The sequence below is a fragment of the Alexandromys fortis genome, unplaced genomic scaffold (assembly GCF_014885135.2).
Source record: "Alexandromys fortis isolate MF-2015 unplaced genomic scaffold, M_Fortis_MF-2015_v1.1 scaffold_2_1_26212458, whole genome shotgun sequence".
NCBI lineage: Eukaryota > Metazoa > Chordata > Mammalia > Rodentia > Cricetidae > Alexandromys > Alexandromys fortis.
In genome coordinates this window covers 8,966,684-8,985,287 of record NW_026067930.1, presented here as the reverse complement: position 1 = coordinate 8,985,287, position 18,604 = coordinate 8,966,684, and the positions used below count along the sequence as shown (strand labels likewise).

General features: G+C 46.6%; 2 protein-coding genes across 3 annotated transcripts in view; one reads left to right on the top strand and one right to left on the bottom strand.

Moving 5' to 3' along the window:
- The window catches only part of Tg (thyroglobulin), a 175,396-nt gene that overhangs the window by 101,058 nt on the left and 55,734 nt on the right, over window positions 1–18,604 (top strand). The window lies entirely within an intron of this gene.
- Sla (Src like adaptor) overlaps window positions 6,834–18,604 on the bottom strand; it is a 32,699-nt gene continuing 20,928 nt past the window's right edge. For both annotated transcript variants that reach the window (XM_050145307.1, XM_050145306.1), the window contains 5 exons: window positions 17,908–17,994; window positions 15,272–15,375; window positions 13,374–13,505; window positions 9,944–10,091; window positions 6,834–8,687 (listed from right to left, as the gene is read on the bottom strand). In XM_050145307.1, coding sequence (XP_050001264.1) covers window positions 8,474–8,687; window positions 9,944–10,091; window positions 13,374–13,505; window positions 15,272–15,375; window positions 17,908–17,994 — 685 coding nt within the window. In that variant the 3' untranslated portion in view covers window positions 6,834–8,473. The remainder of the gene's footprint in view (window positions 8,688–9,943; window positions 10,092–13,373; window positions 13,506–15,271; window positions 15,376–17,907; window positions 17,995–18,604) is intronic.

Genomic DNA, 18,604 nt, shown 5'->3' with positions numbered 1-18,604 from the left:
GCTAAAAGGCTTCCTTTCTGCTTTTTACTCATGTGGAAAAGTCTACATGGTTGGGTGTTTCTATTCCCTGGGTACTTATTAAGGTTAAAAGCCATTAGGACTTTATCTAGTGGGCTGAGATGCCTGCTGAGTGGAGATGATGGTGGTGGAGCTGGTGCTGCTGGCTGCTGCTGTTGTTGACGGTTCAGTGATGCTGATGATGACAAGAAGGAGGAAATGACCTAATTGGCTACATCGGGGGCTGTCCTGCCACTGGCTAGCCACTGCTTGTGTTGAGTGTTTGACTCACAGCAGCACTGTGATAGATGATGGACTGCCATGATAAATTAGACACGTCCCAGTGCCAGGGCAAGGGGCGCCCACACTTAAGGCAGATGTTTTAAAGGATCATGGGACGTTAAAAAAGAAACCCCTGAAAAGGACAGGGGAAGGTAATAGTACGAATGGACATGGCCCTGCAGAGGGAATGTTGATTGAAAAGTTAAAGGCTGTGCTATCAGTAACCAGAGGCAGAACCCTGGTGAGAGCGGCCGTGTGGGGACAGTATGCACAGCCTTGCCTGACTGGTGCATACCTTGGACTTTTCCTATGCTCATGGAAACTACCCAGGGGGGTTACTTGTGCATTTATCCAGTTTATTCTTTGTCTCCTCTTATGATCCTAGTCATTTTTAAGAGTTTAATCAGTGGCACTAAAGACATTCCCAGTATTGTGTGACCATCAATGGTATCTGATGCTAGAACTGTTTTTATCACCTAGTGTAGATAGTCTGTACCTTCTAAATGCGAGTCCTGAACCTTCTTATCCCCAAAGCCCTGGGAAGGCTCTCTCTGCTTCATTCTGATTGTTTCTATTCTAGAACTTCATATTGGTGGAAACACGGGGTGTACATGATTTGTGCATTCCATGTAGCATGAGCATGGTACATTTTATAAAAGCCTTTGGCTTTAGATATAAGTGGGCGTAGACCAGTTTTTTTATCCATTCATTCACTTGTCAATAGACATCCATTATTTTCCTTTTGGCTCCAGTGAGAAATGCTTTGGGGAGAAAGGGATATAGCCAAGGCTTTTAAAGCAGACAGGAAATGGTTTGAGATACCATCTTGGAAAGATCCCCTTAGAACTGAAAGAAGAGAGAATTTAAGAAGTGGATATTTCAGGCAGAGGAGTAGTGAGTAGAACACCAGTAACCCAAGCTAAGGAAAGATGGAGGTGCTGGGTGATGGCTCAGACACTAAACTTCAGAACCTGTATTTAAAAAAATAAATCCTTGAAAATCTGGATCCTGTAAAAAGTTGGGCATGGCAGTGCATGCCTATAATCCCAGCAACAGGGAGGAGGACACCACTCCAAACCTGAGACTCAATGGTGTAGTGAGAAGGCCGCTAGTTAGTTCTCAGTCACTCAGCCCCGAACTAATCACACAGAAACTGTATTGTTTAAATCACTGCTTGGCCCCTTAGCTCTAACTTACTTACTTGGCAAGATCAGACCAGCGTAATGCCCTATCTCAAACAACTACAATACCAACACCAACAACTAATGAAAAGCACTTAGGGAATGACACCAAGGTTCTCCTCACACATGCATACACACACACATACATACACACAGAGAGAAACAAGGAAAGATTGAGGACCATTTAAACTAAAATCTTAAGCCTAATCCTGCATAGACTTGCCTTTACCAATCATTCTAGACCAGGTAACCATACACCAGATTTACCTAGCCCTTCTGATAGCCATACCTTTGATTATGAGGGAGGAAAATGTCACTGCTTGGTCATATCTGATGCTAGACAAAATTGTCACTGTTCCTGACAGAAGAGCCACTTGCCTCTCGGTCTCCCTCTTTGAGCAGCAGGGATTTTTCATCCCTTTGGCTTTTTCCATACCTGTGCATATAGTTTCATTCACAAAGAACACTCATTTCCTCTTTCCCCACCCACTCATTATTTCAAAAGAACTTCCAGACTTTGGGGCTCAGAACCAAGCTCTTTCTACAGCATGGGCTACCAAAACATCTACTGTACAGCAGGTATCCTGGTTTCCCTGAGTCTGGCTACTTCCAACACCAGGTCAGCCTCTGCTACATGCCTACTCTCTCTGGAGAGGAGTGACAGGTATGCCTTGTGCCCCAAGGCTCCAGTGTCTGGCTTCGCACACCTTGCAGTGAGTAGGTACTATGCAATGAACACAGGGCACACTTCCAGTGCACAAGTGAATGAACAGGTAAGCTGGTGTTCTCAGGAGCCCAGGGATTCCTGTGAGCCTGGTCCTTCCGGCCATACTTTTCTTATGCTTCTTGCCATTGGTTCAACTTTTCTTCACTCTGCCCCTTTGAATCTACTAGGATCCACCTAGTAGATAGCTTGGAGCACGGATACCTCCTAATTCTTGGTAATTAAACTCAGGTCTTTTGTGCTCTAGGTTGATCTTGGAGGAGTTCCCCCAGTGCCCTGTGTTGACAGGGCCTTGTGAGGGACTGGGAGATGCTCAAATGCCTTCCCTGAGTCCAGAAGGCAGACTTTTCTTTGTGGAGTTTAAAGTGTCTGGGGAATTTCAGAAACAAATGGCAGTGCATTTAAAAATAAACCCCTCCGTCTGGTTTCTGCATTTGGAAGCAGCTTTTACAACCACTCCCAGAAGTCCTTGGGATCGTGTGAGCTTATTTGGGACTGAGCAAACAGAACTGCTTCGATGCATTGGAGGCTCTTAAAGTGTTCTTTACCAACAGATGTTTGGCGAAGGAGCGGGAGCTGCCAGTTTATTCTTGACTAAGATCTAACAGCTCTCTGCAAATATCGGGCCTGAGGCTGTTTAAACATCTAGCAAGAGAAGCTGCTGTGGTGATAATTAATAATCTATATTTAGTGTACTGTACTTGGCAAAAAAAAATCACTATCTTATCTCAGATTCCTTCCACTGCCTGGCATGGGGTGTTTGTTTTATTTTCTAGCTAGAGATAAGAAATTTGAGGTTTAAAGAATTTCAGTGACTTTAGCGAGGAGCACATACCAAAGAGAAAACTTTATGACGGATCAAGACCCAAAACCAAATTTTCTGTTTTCCCACATTATGAGGCTGCTCCTCTAGCAACTTGGTGTCTTCTCAGCATTTAAAGATGTACTAGAAAGTGGCCAAATTAGAGCCAGGTAGGCCTGAATTATGATCTTAGGACAAAACCCTTCACTTTTTTTTTTTAACCGGTAAAAATCAGTGTGTTTAATTCTATTGCCCAATATTTTGAGAAGCTGTTGGCCATAAAGCTTCAAAGGCCCTGGCCACTCAAGAAATTTAAGCCCCTCATTACTCCTTCCCAGTCCAAGCGAAACCACCTCCACCCAAAAATGTCCCAGGATAGCTTACTTGCCTGGAGCCAGGCTGGAGAAGAACCCTCGATAGAGCTACACGTCCCACAGAGCTGGATTCTAGGCCAGTTTCCATGGAGAGCAAAGAGGCTCTGTGCTAAAGAGTAGGAAAACTTGCCCCATGGCCTCCAGAGTCTACCCAGGACTGTTCCTTTCCTGGCCAGCTCCAGCCTCCTGAAGCCCACTGCATCTGCACCTTTCCCTGCTCTATTCCCATGTGACCATAGCCATCATAGGTCCTGGCGTGTCAAATCTCAAAGCCTATGGGCCACATGTGTCCCAAAACCCCTATGAAGGTGACCCAACACTCTTGTTACATGACATCATGGGCAAATGTCAAAAGATCACACACTGCTGTTGACCTTTCTGTCTCTGCTCAGTGGACAGTGTGTGTCAGGTCACTGGGAAATGTCTTTCCCTGAGGCCCCAAGACTTCCCAAGCCTTCCCAAACCTTCCCCATCTCCCAGTGTAGAAGGAAGTTTCTGTTAGAAATAAGATTCCTAGTTAGTAGCTCTGGGGAACTCTGCCTAATTTTTTAATTATTATTTCATGTGTATGGGTATTTTACCAATGTATATCTCCGTGCACAAGTGTGCCTACTGCCTGCACAGGCCAAAAGACAGTGTTCTATCCCCTAGAACTGGAGTTTCAGGCAACTGCGAGTCATTTGTGCAAGTGCTGGAAATTGATTTAAGTCCTCTGGAAGAACAACCATTATCTCTCCAGTCTCCTGTCTCATTTTATACCGCCCTTTCCCCAACAAATGTGATTCTAGCTCTATCATGGATAAGAATATCAATTCTTGCAGGGGTTTAATTATCTTACTGGGTTCTTGGCACTTAACATCGCCTCTGGCTCATATGATACAACCAACACCTAGGACATAGGAAGAGTATGGTGACATGGTCTCCCAGACTGTTGCCAGTGGCTGTTGCTTAATTACTTAGTGGGAGCGGTCTCTTCTAGCTGGTCTCATTCTAAGTTGTCCTGACTAGTATTGAGAACAGATATTTCTGCTCAGACTTCAGAACGACTTTACTGATGTTTGTTTTATTCTAATAATTCTCCTGGGAATTTGAGTATAACTTCATAGACTTTAATCTATTGATTTTTATGGGTAAGTCTACATGATTATGGTTGCCTGCTGGGCATATCGAATTTTTGATGAGATTTCCCCATAGTCTTCAGACAATGAGTGTCTGGCTTATTTCTGGACTGTTGGAGCACAGTCTCAGATGGAGTGACACAGAGACCCTGCACCAAAGCAGCTCTAGAAACTGGGTGTCTGTAGTAATCTGAATTAAAATGCCCTCCATAGGCTCACAGGGAGTGACATTATTTGAAAATATTAGGAGATATGGCCTTATTGGAGAAAATGTGTCACTGGGGGTGGGCTTGGAGATTTCAGAAGCTCAAGCCAGGCCCAGTGGCTCACTGTCTCTTCCTATTGCCTACCAGACCAGATGTAGAACTCTTGACTTCTCCCCAGCACTGTGTCTGCCTACACATCACCATGCTTCCTGCCATTCTGATAATGGACTAAACCTCTGAACTGTACGCTAGACACAATTAAACGCTTTCCTTTGTAAGAGTTGCTGTATTCATGGTGTCTCTTCACAGAAATTGAAACCCTAAGACAGCATCTGTATTACACTCAAGACATAAGTTTTTTATGGAGGCTTCTCTGTCATCCCGATGACCTAATCCACACTGGTAGGGCTGGATCTAAGCAGTGGAAAGATGGGAGAGGAAGTGGGGACCCTGTCACTCCACAACTTGGGATGGCAGTCCTCAGCAGACCCTCCTCACCCTCGAGCTTCCCTAGGCTCGTGTTTGTGTCCCATCTTTCTTGATTGTGCTGGCTTTGACTAGTCATGCCCTTCATTACATGTTACATGTTAAATTTCTCTGGAAAATCTGCCTCGTGGCTATTTTACAAAGTAAATTGCTGACACCCACCCTTTGCTTTACTGTCCCTGTGGCTTGTGTCACCTTCTCTGAGCTCTCCATTCAGAAGCTGAGTTCATTGCTCCTCAGTCTTTGTTTCCTGAGACACACTGGACTTGAAGCAATAAAATCCCCTCTTGCTATTTTAACACCTGCTCCTCAAAAACTTTGAAAAACAGAAAATGGCATTTTTCTCTGAGCATTTCCTTTTGTGAAGACTTTCTCTTTACTCGGAGAATTCTTTAAAAAAAAAAAAAAACTAGTCTTTTCTCATTTCACATACCAATCCCAGCTCCCACTGCCTCCCCTCCTCCTGCTCCCCCAGCCATCATTCATGGAATTTTTTCTCATCCTCTGTCAAGGTGGCTTCCATTGTACCTTTAATGGTTGTTTAATATATTGTAAAAACGGTATCCTTTTCAGGTTGTAAGCCCTCTCCGCCTTCTCCCTGGACTGCTTTTCCTGTAAGTACATTACATAATTGATTCTCACCTTACATCTTTATGGAGCCCAAATTTTCCTTGTGTTCATTTATCTCCATAAAAAAAAAAACCTTCCACATGTGCATAAGGATCACCTGAGCCCTGTGATAAGAAATGTCTCACAAACGCACCCGTACATTCCTCCACAGAATCCCTTCCAGATGGGAATCTACTTCCACAGCCTCCTTTCCAAGCAGAATGTGGGTCTGCCTGGGACTTGGAGTCATGAATGCCCTCTTTATTTTATGACTATACGCTCTTAGAACTATGTGTTTTATAGGTAATATGATGCTGGAATTTACAATATCCACTGTCCATCCAGCATCCAGTTAATCTTTCAAAGCACCTAGTGAGCAGTTATCACTCTTCTATTTCCATCCTTCCCAAACCTGCCTTCTTCCCATACCTAGGTTAGGCTCTACCCCTTCAGGGCCTACAGACTCCTCCCTCTGGATGATGCTTTTCTTGCCCCTGCCCCTCAGGCTCACCCTTTGGTCTCTTGGAGCATTTGAGCTGCAGACTCGCTCAAGCCTGCAGGACCTGCCCTGCTGACTTGTGCCTGGACTGTGTGTCCTAAATCTTTGCACAGCTATCCATTGTTCCTGCCTCAGCATCCACATGGAGAGTAGTGGCTGTATGGAAATGCAATTTTGGCATAGCACCACCACCCCTCCCTCAGAAAGTGTCTTCTTTGTTAGGGGCATCCTGCTATGTGATGTTAGGGACCTCCACAGCCACAAGCCTCAGCAATTAAGTTGAACAGGTGTCCAGATAATGTTTATGGAAAGAAATTCTCAGAAGACTAAGTAGCTCAAGTGATGGTAGTTGATGTCATGACCTCAAGAAACCTCTCCTTCTTGAGCCCTCCTTTGTCTACTCACATGAAGTGAGATGGGGACCCCCAGCCATAACGGTATCTCTTGTTGGCCTTTATTCCCATCCTTCGGTTGATCTCTTCTTTGAAAACCAAAGTCTGTAAACTCCAGAGAGGCATATTTGCCCTTCCCAACCCACAAGTCCTTCATCCAAGGTTAAATAAGTGTGTTTTACTTTAATCAGGAATAAATACATGATTGAGCAAAGTGTAATGCTTCCCACATAGAAGTACTCCCAAAGTTCCAATCACATGGACCACAACAGAAGACAGCATCATAAAAGACAGTGAGCTGACGTAGCAGGAGCTGGAGATCGTGGCCTCATGCAGAAGTCACTGACCTTGTGTGACATTTGTTTCTCACACACTGGCCAATCTCTTTGAAATAGCCTTTGGGGGAGACCTAGGAGACCATACAAGCCTCCTGGTATAAAACACTGGACAGGACAATAGATGAAGTCATGCCAATGCGTATGCTTTTGCCCTGTGCAGGGTGAGTCCAGGCATGTGCACAGGATGGGTGACAAATCCCCCCTGCATCCCTCTTACTGAGAATACCTTTGATGAACAGGGAGGAATGAGTCACAGCTAGCCCGCCTCCCAGCCAGGAAAGAGGTAGCATGAGACTGGAAGGAGGCTTCTCTTTCCTGAGTGCCCTGTGAGTTTTCTCTCGCTTCTCAATCCTATATGGCAGCATTCAGCTTCTCCAGCCCCCCTTCCCCAGAAATGGGCATTCTTATTCATGCAGATGCCAGCCCTTCTTAGATTAAAATATACAGGATAAATTAATTCATTAAAGCCCATCAGTCTCCTTTAAAAAAAAAAAACCTAACCTTACTAATCTACTTGGTCCAACAGTCTTTGTATTCCCACCAGATCCATGGGAACAAGAGCCCCTTAGGTAACCCTTACTTGTCCCTAGCGCATTATAACCATGAGGCTTCCTCCTGTTTCCCAACCACTGTTCCATTCTGCTGTTCTGCCCGTCTCTCTGCCCCTGCTAGAAGCCCAACATTAAGGGATTCTATGCATGCCTCCTTTATTCCCATTTAACCTCAGCACAGTGGCCTCTGCCAATAGGCATAAGGAATGCAGGTTCTGGAACAACACAGGACCCCAGTAGCTAGCTGGAGGAGGTCTTTGATGTGAAGGGGCAGTTCTGTCTTTCTCAGAAGTTTGTGCAGTAGAGCTTCCACCTGCCTTTCCCAGCTGCCCCTTCACTGACCTACACTCTCCCATGACTCCTACCCATGTGGCTTTGGTGCACCTGAATGCAGAAGGTCCCACTTGGATCAGAGCTGTAGTCCTTCTGGATAGTGTTTAGTGTCGCAGGTCCCTTAGGAAGAGAGGAGACATAGGCCAAGGGTTTCACTGGTCCTTTAAAGGTGACTCTGCTCCACGTAGAGGTCATTCTGAAGACCTAAGAAGCCATCTTCCTCATGCTCTTTCTCAGATGGATGCTATCTGCAGGGTCTCAGAGATGGACCATTTGGACTGTGAGCTGGAGACAGTCTCCACGCACTCTCTTTCAAGAGTGTTCTGTCTTACACACACACTCATACACACATGGCTCTTTGAAGCACTGCCTCGTTATATCGTGATTCAAACTTGATCTGGCTCCACAGGACTGATCAGACACCAGGGAAGAGTTCCTCTGTTCACTGCGTAAAGGCAGTCTCTTCATGACGTCCATTTGTTTCTCGAAGACACAAGATGACCAGGGAGTAGAGATCTCTGGTTTCCACAAGACCCCGGGTGGCAGTCAAAACCTTTGTCTTTTGTGTAACAGCCAGGGTATTAATCTTCAAAGTACTGGGGTGCTGCGAAGAAGGAACTCTTACGTTTGCTGGCACCGTAAGTTAGGGAGAGACTCTTCTTCTTCCGGTCAAAGGAGCTGGTGTCATCCCCTGTCAGGGACAGGTAGGATGCGATGCTTTCCCGGAGACCATAGCTGAAAAGTGATTCGTCCACGCTGAGTGGGTTCTCTGCCTCTTCTGGATCTCCCTGCACTCTGAGTGTTGAAAGATTCAGACAGAGGAAGTAAAAGAAGAGAGACATTAGACAGTGTGGGTGATGGGGACAGAGTGTGAGGAAAAGGGAAGTGGAGAAAGAGAAGAGGAAGAAGAAGGGGAGGAAGAGGAGAAGGAGGAAGAGGGGGATGAGGAGGAAGAGCAAGGAGAAGAACAAAGAGAAGAAGGTTATTCTTTTTCTAACTGGTTTGAACTCTGTTTCTTGTGTTTGTATGCTGTATAATCTTGGAACTATTGTTCCCTCATTGCTTAAACTTCCCACAGTAAACCTTAATCAATATTCTTTATGATATTTACAAAAATAATCATTTCATTCATGTCTTGGGCAATTCTGATCTCCCATTTGCTTTAAATTGACTGATGAGATACTTGGGTCCATGCTCAATTAATGAGATACCCAACGATAACAACCCACAACACACCTAAACACTCAATAGCTGTCAGTGGAATAGAGGAACAAACTAGTCAAGGTACTTTTCTTTCTTTCATACTCAAAGAGAATGAGTTACCTTAAGATTTAGGTGGAATGTTTAAGCTTTGTAATTAGATTTTAAATATTGAATGTATGTCAGATTAACTTGTGTGCTACTATCTTGGATTCTAATCATTAGAAAGAGCAGGGTGGTTGTTTCTGTTAAAAATGTAGTGTTTGCATTGAAAATGGACTTGGGGAATGTCTGGAAACTGTGGATACCATATGCTGTGTGACACTCTGGATTCACAGAATTCAGACTCTGCCCTTGTTCATGGTGCCCATGGGGGTGTCTGCAGGTCAGGTGCTTGCTTGTGATTTTCTTATGTTGGGGTTACCCTGTCTGTAGCGTAAATGCTAATTGGTCTTAATAATAAAAACCAGGAGTCAGATATTAGGGGGTGAATGTTGAAAGATCAGAGAAGCAGAGCAGCTGGCCTCCAGAATTCTTACCTCTATGAAATCCCCAGACTGAAAAGAGTTGAGGTCCTGTCTCCCCCTGCCTTATATTCCTCTCCCTGCCCGGTCATAACACTTCCTGTCTTCACCTCCCAAGTGCTTGGATCAAAGGTGTGTGCCAACATAGTTAACTCTATGGTTAACTAGTGGCTAGCTCTACCCTCTGATCTTCAGGCAAGCTTCATTTGTTAGAGCATAAACAAAATATCACCACACCCGTCTGGTGCTCCTCTGTGTTCATGGAGGGCACACATTCATGTGCATGTATATATGTATACAGAGGGAAAGACACACACATACACACACCTGGATGCCCTCTTCCAGTCAAAGGTCTTCTGGCGCAAGGTGACAGGTGAACCAGAGGTGGTGCTAGGTGATGAGCCAGCTGTTGATGCAGGTGTGTTCTGTGCCAGGCAGGGTGTGGTGAGCACACAGCATAGACCATCAGCCACCTCTGTTGGATGGAAGGACACCACAATCAGGGATTCAGCAATGTCATAGACAATGTGGAGAACAAAACAGAAACCCAGAGCAGTTTAGGCCCCTGGTTACTGGCATGGGGAAACTGAGGCCAAGATGTCAAAGGGGGAATGGGGCTTGGCCAATGTTGCTATGCCCTGAAGGATATAAACTCTAGGCTTACACTGCCATGGAAAGAAAGCAGATGTGGAATCAGAGACAACCAAACTCGGGGCTGTGCTACAAGGTTGCTCTAATGAGGTGAATTACCTCAAGCATCTCGAAGCCTCACTCTCCCCAGTCACAGAAGGGAGGGAAGGAAATGACAGGAAAACAGCTGTCAAATGCCTATTTGAGAACAGAGTTTTCATAACAGGCAGAATTTCATGTAACAGTCCCTGGCTGGGCCAGAAAATGGAAGCGTGTCCATCACAGGCACCTTCAAACACTTTCGGGGCAGGAACACAAATGAAGCGTGGACAGAAGAAGGAAAGGGAGAAGGAGGGAAGGAAAAAGGACGAGAAAGTGGAACAAAGGAGGAGGCAGGTGAAAAGAGCAGAACACAATATGGCAGACACAGGAAGAGGGAGGAGGAAGCAAAAGTAAAAGGGCCAGAGAGAGCGAATTGGCGATGCAAGAGTAGGGAGGACCTTCTGACCCTGCACATTCTGTAGGAGCAAAACAAACACGAGGTAAAACCGCTGTTGCTCTCCTTGGCTGGTGTACAGCATTGGGCCTGCAGGGTTTCATCTCTCCCAGAGTGGCAGGAAGTAACTCCCATGATTTCAAACCTCTCTATTGCATGGCATCATTACAAATACAGATATTGTTGTCCCAGACACCTAGGCCTAACGAGTCAGTGTCACCTTACTCAGGACATGAGTCCCAGCCCTGTCCTCAGCCCTGGGGAGACTCAGAGGCCTAAGATGTCAGACAGCAAATCTCTAGCAGGACCCAAATACCTTGGCTTCCGTCTGCTCATCCCAGGGCTTTATTGAGCACCCTACATTCCTGGTGGCCTCTTTTAACCCAATCTGTGGGTTTCTGGGGTGTTCTCATCCAATAGAAAAGGAAACTGTCTGAGGAAGCACATCAGCCTAGTAGAGAGCTGCAGACACCCCACCCCTGACACACATACACTTCTGGTTTCTAGGTGAACATCATGCTAATACAGCAAGTCACTAACATAGACATAGATGCTAGAGCTGGGAGGGAAAACTTGGTTGGATGTGCATGCCAAAAGCAGTGCATGGCTTGAAGTAGAAAATCGGTAACCTTGTCCTGCCTGTTGGCTATTGTATATAATAATTTAATTCACCCTGGTCCCAGCAACTCTGTTCTTGACCCCAATTTCCCAGAGAGATTTGAGAAGAGATACAGGGAACATCTGGATTCCCAACTGCCCTGCCCCCCAACGCTGCCAGGTTGGCAGAAGTGAGCCCCTGGCTATAGCTCATTGTCCCACAGGATGGTCAGGAGTGTCTTTCAGGAAGGCGCTAGTTCTGCACCAGCCTTGCTGTAGACTGAAATTTCAGGAGGAGGTGGGTATGCCTAGCCCAGTAGTGTACCATCTCTCAGTCATGAGAGCTCTGGTGGGTGGCTGATTTGCTGTTTTCTATGCAAAATTTCTGGTCAGCACAGTCCTTGGGTGATTGTTATGAAGTGTCAAATACCACAAACAACCTTTAGGCTTAGGGAGTTGAAGTCCAGGACTCCCTTCCTCTTTCAGTTTTAGCTAGCTGCTGGCTTAGAGGCCATCAGAAAAGTGATACTTGTAATTGTTTTGCACCTGTCAGACTACATTAGACCCAGCACATAGGTCATTATGTTTAGCAGTCCGCAAGAGGCTGTTCCCACCACTTTCAGTGAGGGAGAAGTTGAGGCCTTATCCAATTCCCCTCACAACCTAGTTTAAGCACACGTCTGCCTCTCCCAGCAGCCTTAGCTCAATATTTGCTGTTTCTCGTGCATCAGAGGTATCACCTATGGGCTCCTTTCTCCTTGCAATGGCTTTTGCTTCTTTAGCTAAAAAAACCTAAACCCTAACGGATACTAGTGAGGGTGCCAGCATCTCGAACCACGGAAAAGGAGATGTTAGCAAAGCAACTACAAAGCCAGTTTTTCCTCCCTCTGGGTGGGCGGAGGAGCAGAGGAGGAAGAGGCCAAAGGAAAGCAGTTGCTATCCTGTAGCTGCCCATGGCCAGGTGCGGGCTCTCTGGTCAGCGCTTTGCACATCTCAGTAATCCTCACCGTGCCTGTGACAGGTAGGAACAATTAGCATCCTCTTTTCACAGTAAGAAATGAGACAGGAAGAGTCACCCAGTCCCAGGTATACCACTGCCAGCCAGCAGACATGGCATATAGAACACAGGGCCAGATCCCATTTTTGGAAACCTAACAACTGCTAATCCCTCCTTCTCCACAGGACATAACTCTAACAATAAGGTTGGGGTGGAAGGCTTTTTGGTCCTACTCCTGTCTCTCACTGTTTGCACTTTGTGCCCTGAAGCCATGCAGTGCCCCAGCATTTTGGGGTTCCTCCCCATCTTGGTTAGCCTGGGAGACACATTTCTCTTCTAGGAGCTTGATGGTGAACACAGGAAAGACCATAGTTAACTGTTTGGGGTGCTAGGGAGAGAAACATTGTGGTATGCTCTGCAGATGAAAAAAATAGCTGTTTGTTCTACTACTACAGGTTCCTAGAGAAGTGGGGAGAGGTTGGCCTTGAATGCTGAAAAAGTTTTGAAAAGCAACAAAGGGGAAAGGTCTAGTATGTCAGAGCAGTGCTTCTGAGTCACTTCCAGGACTCAGCTCTCAACCTGTGGGTCGCAAACCACTAGGGGTTCGGATACCAGTTATCCTTCATATCAGATATTTACATTAAGATGCATAACAATAGCAAAACTACAGTTATGAAGTAGCAATGAAGTAATGTTATGAGGGACCGTATAAAAAGGGTCACAGCATTAGGAAGGTTGAGAATCACCGTCCTAAGGAGACAAGCCCCTTAAAGAGAGGCCGAGTGTCTGCAGCACAGGGCTGTGGTTGTGAATACGGGGCATCCTGGTGTATTCTGTTTATGCAGGGGGGACATTCTGCCATCCGGGCAGCCTGCACGGATGGCCTTCCGTGACCTGAGGCAATGAACTGAGCCTATAAGGCGGCCAGCATGGGTAGGAGAAAATCGCTGGCTTCTCTCGGTGACCTGCACCACCTGCAAGGCACTGTCATGCACCGGCACACGGGGCTCACCCCACTGACCCGGGCTGCCCCTTACCAGAATAATGAGTCACCAGGTCCTCCAGGCACTGGAAGGTGAGCCGTGGTGAGATGTAGTACCAGTTGTTGGGCAGGCGGAAGATGCGGTAATGCTTCACCTGCCTGTGTCTTACCGACAGCGAGTAGAAACCTGCAAAGGGGAGAGAAGGGGTCAGGAGGGAGTCATAGCATTCCACGTAAGGGTGACAGGCTGCCCAATCCACTATCACCCAGGGAAAAAGATGCCCCCTTGGAGCTCTCTGTGTTTAGTGTATGGGCAGCCTCACCCCATCTTTTAGGCTGGTTCACTGTGGAGCTTCTCCACATGACTTGACCAGACCTGAGGGAATGGATAGTGTCTTTTCCTCTTGCCCTTTTTGAGGTAAATTCTGTCATCTCCTGCATTTGATTAGGGCAGATAAAGTCTTGGTGGTCCTTGAGCCCTTTCCAAATGTAGGCTGAGATGTTTTAGCTATTGTTCCTAGAGTTCCTGTATCCCCCAATGTTACCACGCTACAGGAAAGGGATCCCATAGTTCTTCACCCTTCGTGCTTTCTGCTCCTTAATTTAAGCCAGCCTTTCTTAGAAACTTGGAACAAGCATCAGTTGGCATGTGTTCTGGGTCTTTGAGAAATCTGTAAAGGATGTGATTTCTTCTTCAGCATCATCAGGGAAAGGGTACCAGGCAGGTACCATCGCCTCTTGTAGCCTTGGTGTCCCCAAGTGGAAAGTAAGACCCTTGGGCTTACGTCATGTTTGGACCCCTCCCTCCCTTTGCTCCATTTTTTGGCTCTCCTGAAATGACTCACTCTGGGGGCAGTGAGAGGGCAAGGCACTGCTCTCACTGAGTCTGTGCTACCAGTAGAGGCCTGGGAAGACTGTTACCGAATATTGTATAGAGGGTGACAAGGAGCCTCTGGACCCTGAGTGAATTGCCCAGAGTCACCTCCCTGGAGATGGCATCCCTGGATGCAGGCCTCAGCCTCAGCCCCCTGACCACTGTGAGGGGCACGTGTATCTAGTTCCACTTGAGTCCTAGCTTTGGAATCCCCCACTATGTGACTTCTGGCCATGTGGATAGGAACTAGAAGTGTGGCAAGCAGGTTTGCACTGGCAAACAGGAAATCATGTGAACCATTCTTACACATTTACATCCCATAATTTTTGTTTATGCTGTAGCCCTTTACAGTGGGTACCCAGAGCTAGAAATAAGGGAGTATGCTGGGGATGAGTGAGTACTGTGAAGTGTTTGGGTCCTGTGACTTGAAGCCGGGAAAACATACACGCAAGGTGATGAGAACCTTCCCAGACTAACACCCTGGCATGGGCAGGGCCGTGGGCAAGGGATCCAGATTGAAAGACAGGAGGCAGCCCCCTAGCAACTCAGTGCTGACACTGTACTGCTGGGCCCCTGCTTGGAGCAGTGGCAAGGACTTTGTTATTTCTCTTTTTACTGTCACAGGAAATCAGAATGATAACGATCTCTGTGAGTTTACAAGCTCACACCTGCTTGCCCTAATTCTCGGAGATGCCCCATTTTATCCCAGCGCAGAGGTAACTGCTGCTGAGGGCCTGCACACAGTGAGAACACCATGAATACTCTACTTGACTCTCACCACGACTTCACAGATGAGCACAGAGTTCAGAGAAGTAAACAGGAACCGAGCTAGTGAGCACAGGCCAGGCCGGGATGGATACCCCTAGTCTGTGTGTCGACAGGCTGCCTAGGCCTGCCATTCATGTGTTCTCAGTTGATTGTGGCCTACCCTATCCTTATCCCCCTGCTCTCATGGTGGGTATGACACCAGGATCCTGCCCATAGGACTGGCTCTGCTTACATGGATGTGTAAGAGATCCCTAGCAAGGCAGTCGAGAGATGATGCCCTGTGTGGCCACCTGTGAAGGACAGAGGCTCACCTTTCTTCGTTTCACTCTCTCGGATCATGAAGGAACCGATCTTCGTGTCTGGCAATTGGAGCAGCTCCTCGGCTTTATCCCTACCCAGGCCTTCAAACAGCCAGCTAGGAGTGAAGAGGACAGTCTTAAGTGACCACACAAAAAAAAAGAAATTAAGACTGGCCCACAAAACAGTAAGCACAGAGTTGAAGGCTAGTTCCCAGAAAGCTGCCCAAATTCCACAGATGAGGGAAATCAATGTTTCATTCATTCATTTGCTCACTCACTTTGCAATCTTTCAAATGAAGTGCTCTGAGTAGCTCTTGGTGCCAGTGTTAGGTAAGGAATGACTAGGAATATATACTAGGTTTGATATTTCTTGGTTGGTTTCTTGGTACTGACTAGGGCAGGCCCCTGATCTTGTTATATCAGGTTTGTATACCATGTGGTGCTCTCCTGTGCCAGACACCTCTGTAAGACCTCTACTCCCTGCCAAAGCAACACTCCCAGCAGAGGGCTATTGTGTTCCCTTTTGGTGTCTAGGGCATCATACTTGGTGTAGGTTCAGGAGCGACAAGGGTGGACATGGGGAAGGAGAGCCATGCAGTGCAGTCCTGCTACTGAGCAAGTGGCTCTCTCTCCTGCTGCATAAATGCCTTTGCATGTTTGTATGTCTCTGGCTGCTTTCACTTAAGGGTGAGAATGAATAACTAACCGCTACGCTACGGTAGCCCAATAAGGGTGGAAGGGCTGCTTCCAAAGGACAGTGACACACAGGCTCATCAAAGAACACTCTGGGCCAGAGCAATCTGTGTTCAAATTCAGTGGCTTCTTCTTACTTTTCATACTGGGCTCTGGCAGTTTTCTGCTGGGGGGAGGGGAGGGATGTGTTGTTAGTGGATGGTCAGCATATTTCCCACTTTAACAGGCGCAGTGTTTGGGAGAAAGGACACTGCTTGTTAATCCCCAGGTCTAGCTCAGGCAGCAAGACGTTTCAGTCTTGCTGCCTGCATTATTCCCCAAGTCACACACAGGCTGAGCACCCCTGAGAACTGGGGTCCAGGACACCACTAGTACAGAAGTGGTTCCATTTGCCTATGATGTGCTCAGCACCATGATTGCTTTCCTTCTTAGAACCATAGTACGTTGTAATTTTTAATTTTCTTGCTATTACAGAGTGCAATAAAAATGTACGATGTATTTGTTTCGATGCATATGGCAAACATTTATACACGCAAGTGCTTCTCAAAGTCCTACTTAACAACTGTGAAAATAAAGATAGTAGCAAGAGCCATGTAGGGATATGAATTATTTTAGCATACTGCTAGTGTATTAAGACTGTGAAGACTAACCCTCCCCTAAATCTCCTAAACAGGCAAGACTTCTCCCCTAGCACCAAAGTAGAGCCCCAAAGCCAGAATGATTAAGTAATTTATTCAAGTTATCATCACCAGCTGAGGGAGCAAAATTGTGCTTTTTTTTTTTTTTTTTTTTGGACACACAATAATTCCTTAGCCATTTTACTACCCTTCCTTTCTTCCAATCCTGTTTTGGGAAATGCTATCACATCTATTAGGCGGCTGCCTGATAGGGCCAGGATTATGTCAGTCATCTAGGTTCTCATCTCCGCAGCTCCTACAATATGTAGGAGCATGTGAGTGTGTGTTCTCTAGGAAGGAGCAAGCACTTCAGAGTCCTTGTTTTATAAGCAATGTCTAACTCCAGTCTCTCTGGACATGACTACCATAGGTGCCCCCATCTGTCCACCTTCCCGCTTTGAGCACGAGTGGTTAAGATCACCACAATGGAATCAAGAGCTTGAATGTCAACTTCCTGGGTGGGGGGGGGGGCTGTGACGTCAGAATCTTTACAGCTTGAATGGCGCCCTTTGCTTACTTCCTGGCTCCTCTCTGCTGCGCATGTTTGGACTGAGGTTTGGCCTGGTAGCTTGACAGAGGAGGAACCTGTGGTTTAGCAAGGCATAGCCACGTTCCTAAGGCCCTCCCATGGCAGAAGGGAAGTCGGGTGTGAGTTTGGTAGTGCCCGAAGTCCACTGCAACCTCCCAGGGGGCTGTGAGGCCCCTGCCTGGCTGCAAAAGCAAACAAGCCTGCTCGTCTTCTACAGAGCCCAGGGTGCTGGCTGCTCCTCTGTCTGTGGCCGCCTTTAGTCAGAGATCACAGAAGTCTGCTCCCTGTACTTCTAACACCCATCTATTCTTCTGAGAACTCCACTTCAGCAGTGTGATTCTGTATCCTTAGCCCACGATCCTACACTCTAATCAATACCTGGGGATGCACACAGAGCTGAGGAGCTTCTACATTATCTCATGGTCTGGAAGTGGCAGAGGCAAGATTTGAACCCACAAAGACTGACTTTTAGTTAGTACCGAACCGAGGTGCTTCCTATAGACAGTGCTGGAGAACTCAGGTATGTGATAGGAGCACGATGTCTAAGCAAGAAATTCCAGCTTACTTCATTTTACTGCTCAGGAGCCGAGGCCCAGAAAGTGGGGAGGATTATCCTTGAGCTGGGACATAAACTTCCCTTTGCAAGCAATGCCCTCTTTGCACTATACAGTGCTAGAGCCCCCCCCCCTTAATCTCCAAGTTGTCCACACACATCACGACTGAATAATGCCATTTAGATATATACTTACCCATGGTACACTCTGGCCACACACATTCCTGGAATATAACTTTCCCGTCCGGTGCTGAGAGAAATGGCTTTCCACCAGCCCCCTTCACTGTCAGGACAAAGCAGAGAGGGGGCCGTGCATGAGTAAATGGCGAAACCAAAGATATGCGGTTATCAAATTCTCACGGCAGTGTGGGACATTCCTCTTTCAAAATCTGTCATCACCACTCAGACCTGTATTTCTCCAGTTAAAAATTTAGGTTTCTCATATGATGGTGTGTGTGTGTGTACATGTGTGGGTCATGGTATGTTGTGTGTGCATCATATATGTGCATGTGGAGGCCATAAGTGAACCTTGGATGTCATTTCTAGGGATACTGTCCACCTTGTTTCATTTTCAACTTATTATATGTATTTCTCTCTCTGTGTGCGTATGCGTGTATATGTGTGTGTTTGTGCATGTGAATGACGTGGGGGATGGGGACGTGTGCTTATCACAGCATGCATGAAGAAAAATCAGAGGACAAATGTGTGTAGTTATTTCTCTCCTCTCACCTTTACATGCGGGATGGAACTCTGGTCATCAGGGTTGTGCAGCAAGAACCTTTACATGCTGAGCTGTCTTGCTGGCCCCAAGCTTGTTTTCAGAGACTGGGTCTCTCTCTCTCTCTCTCTCTCTCTCTCTCTCTCTCTCTCTCTCTCTCTCTCTCTCTCTCTTT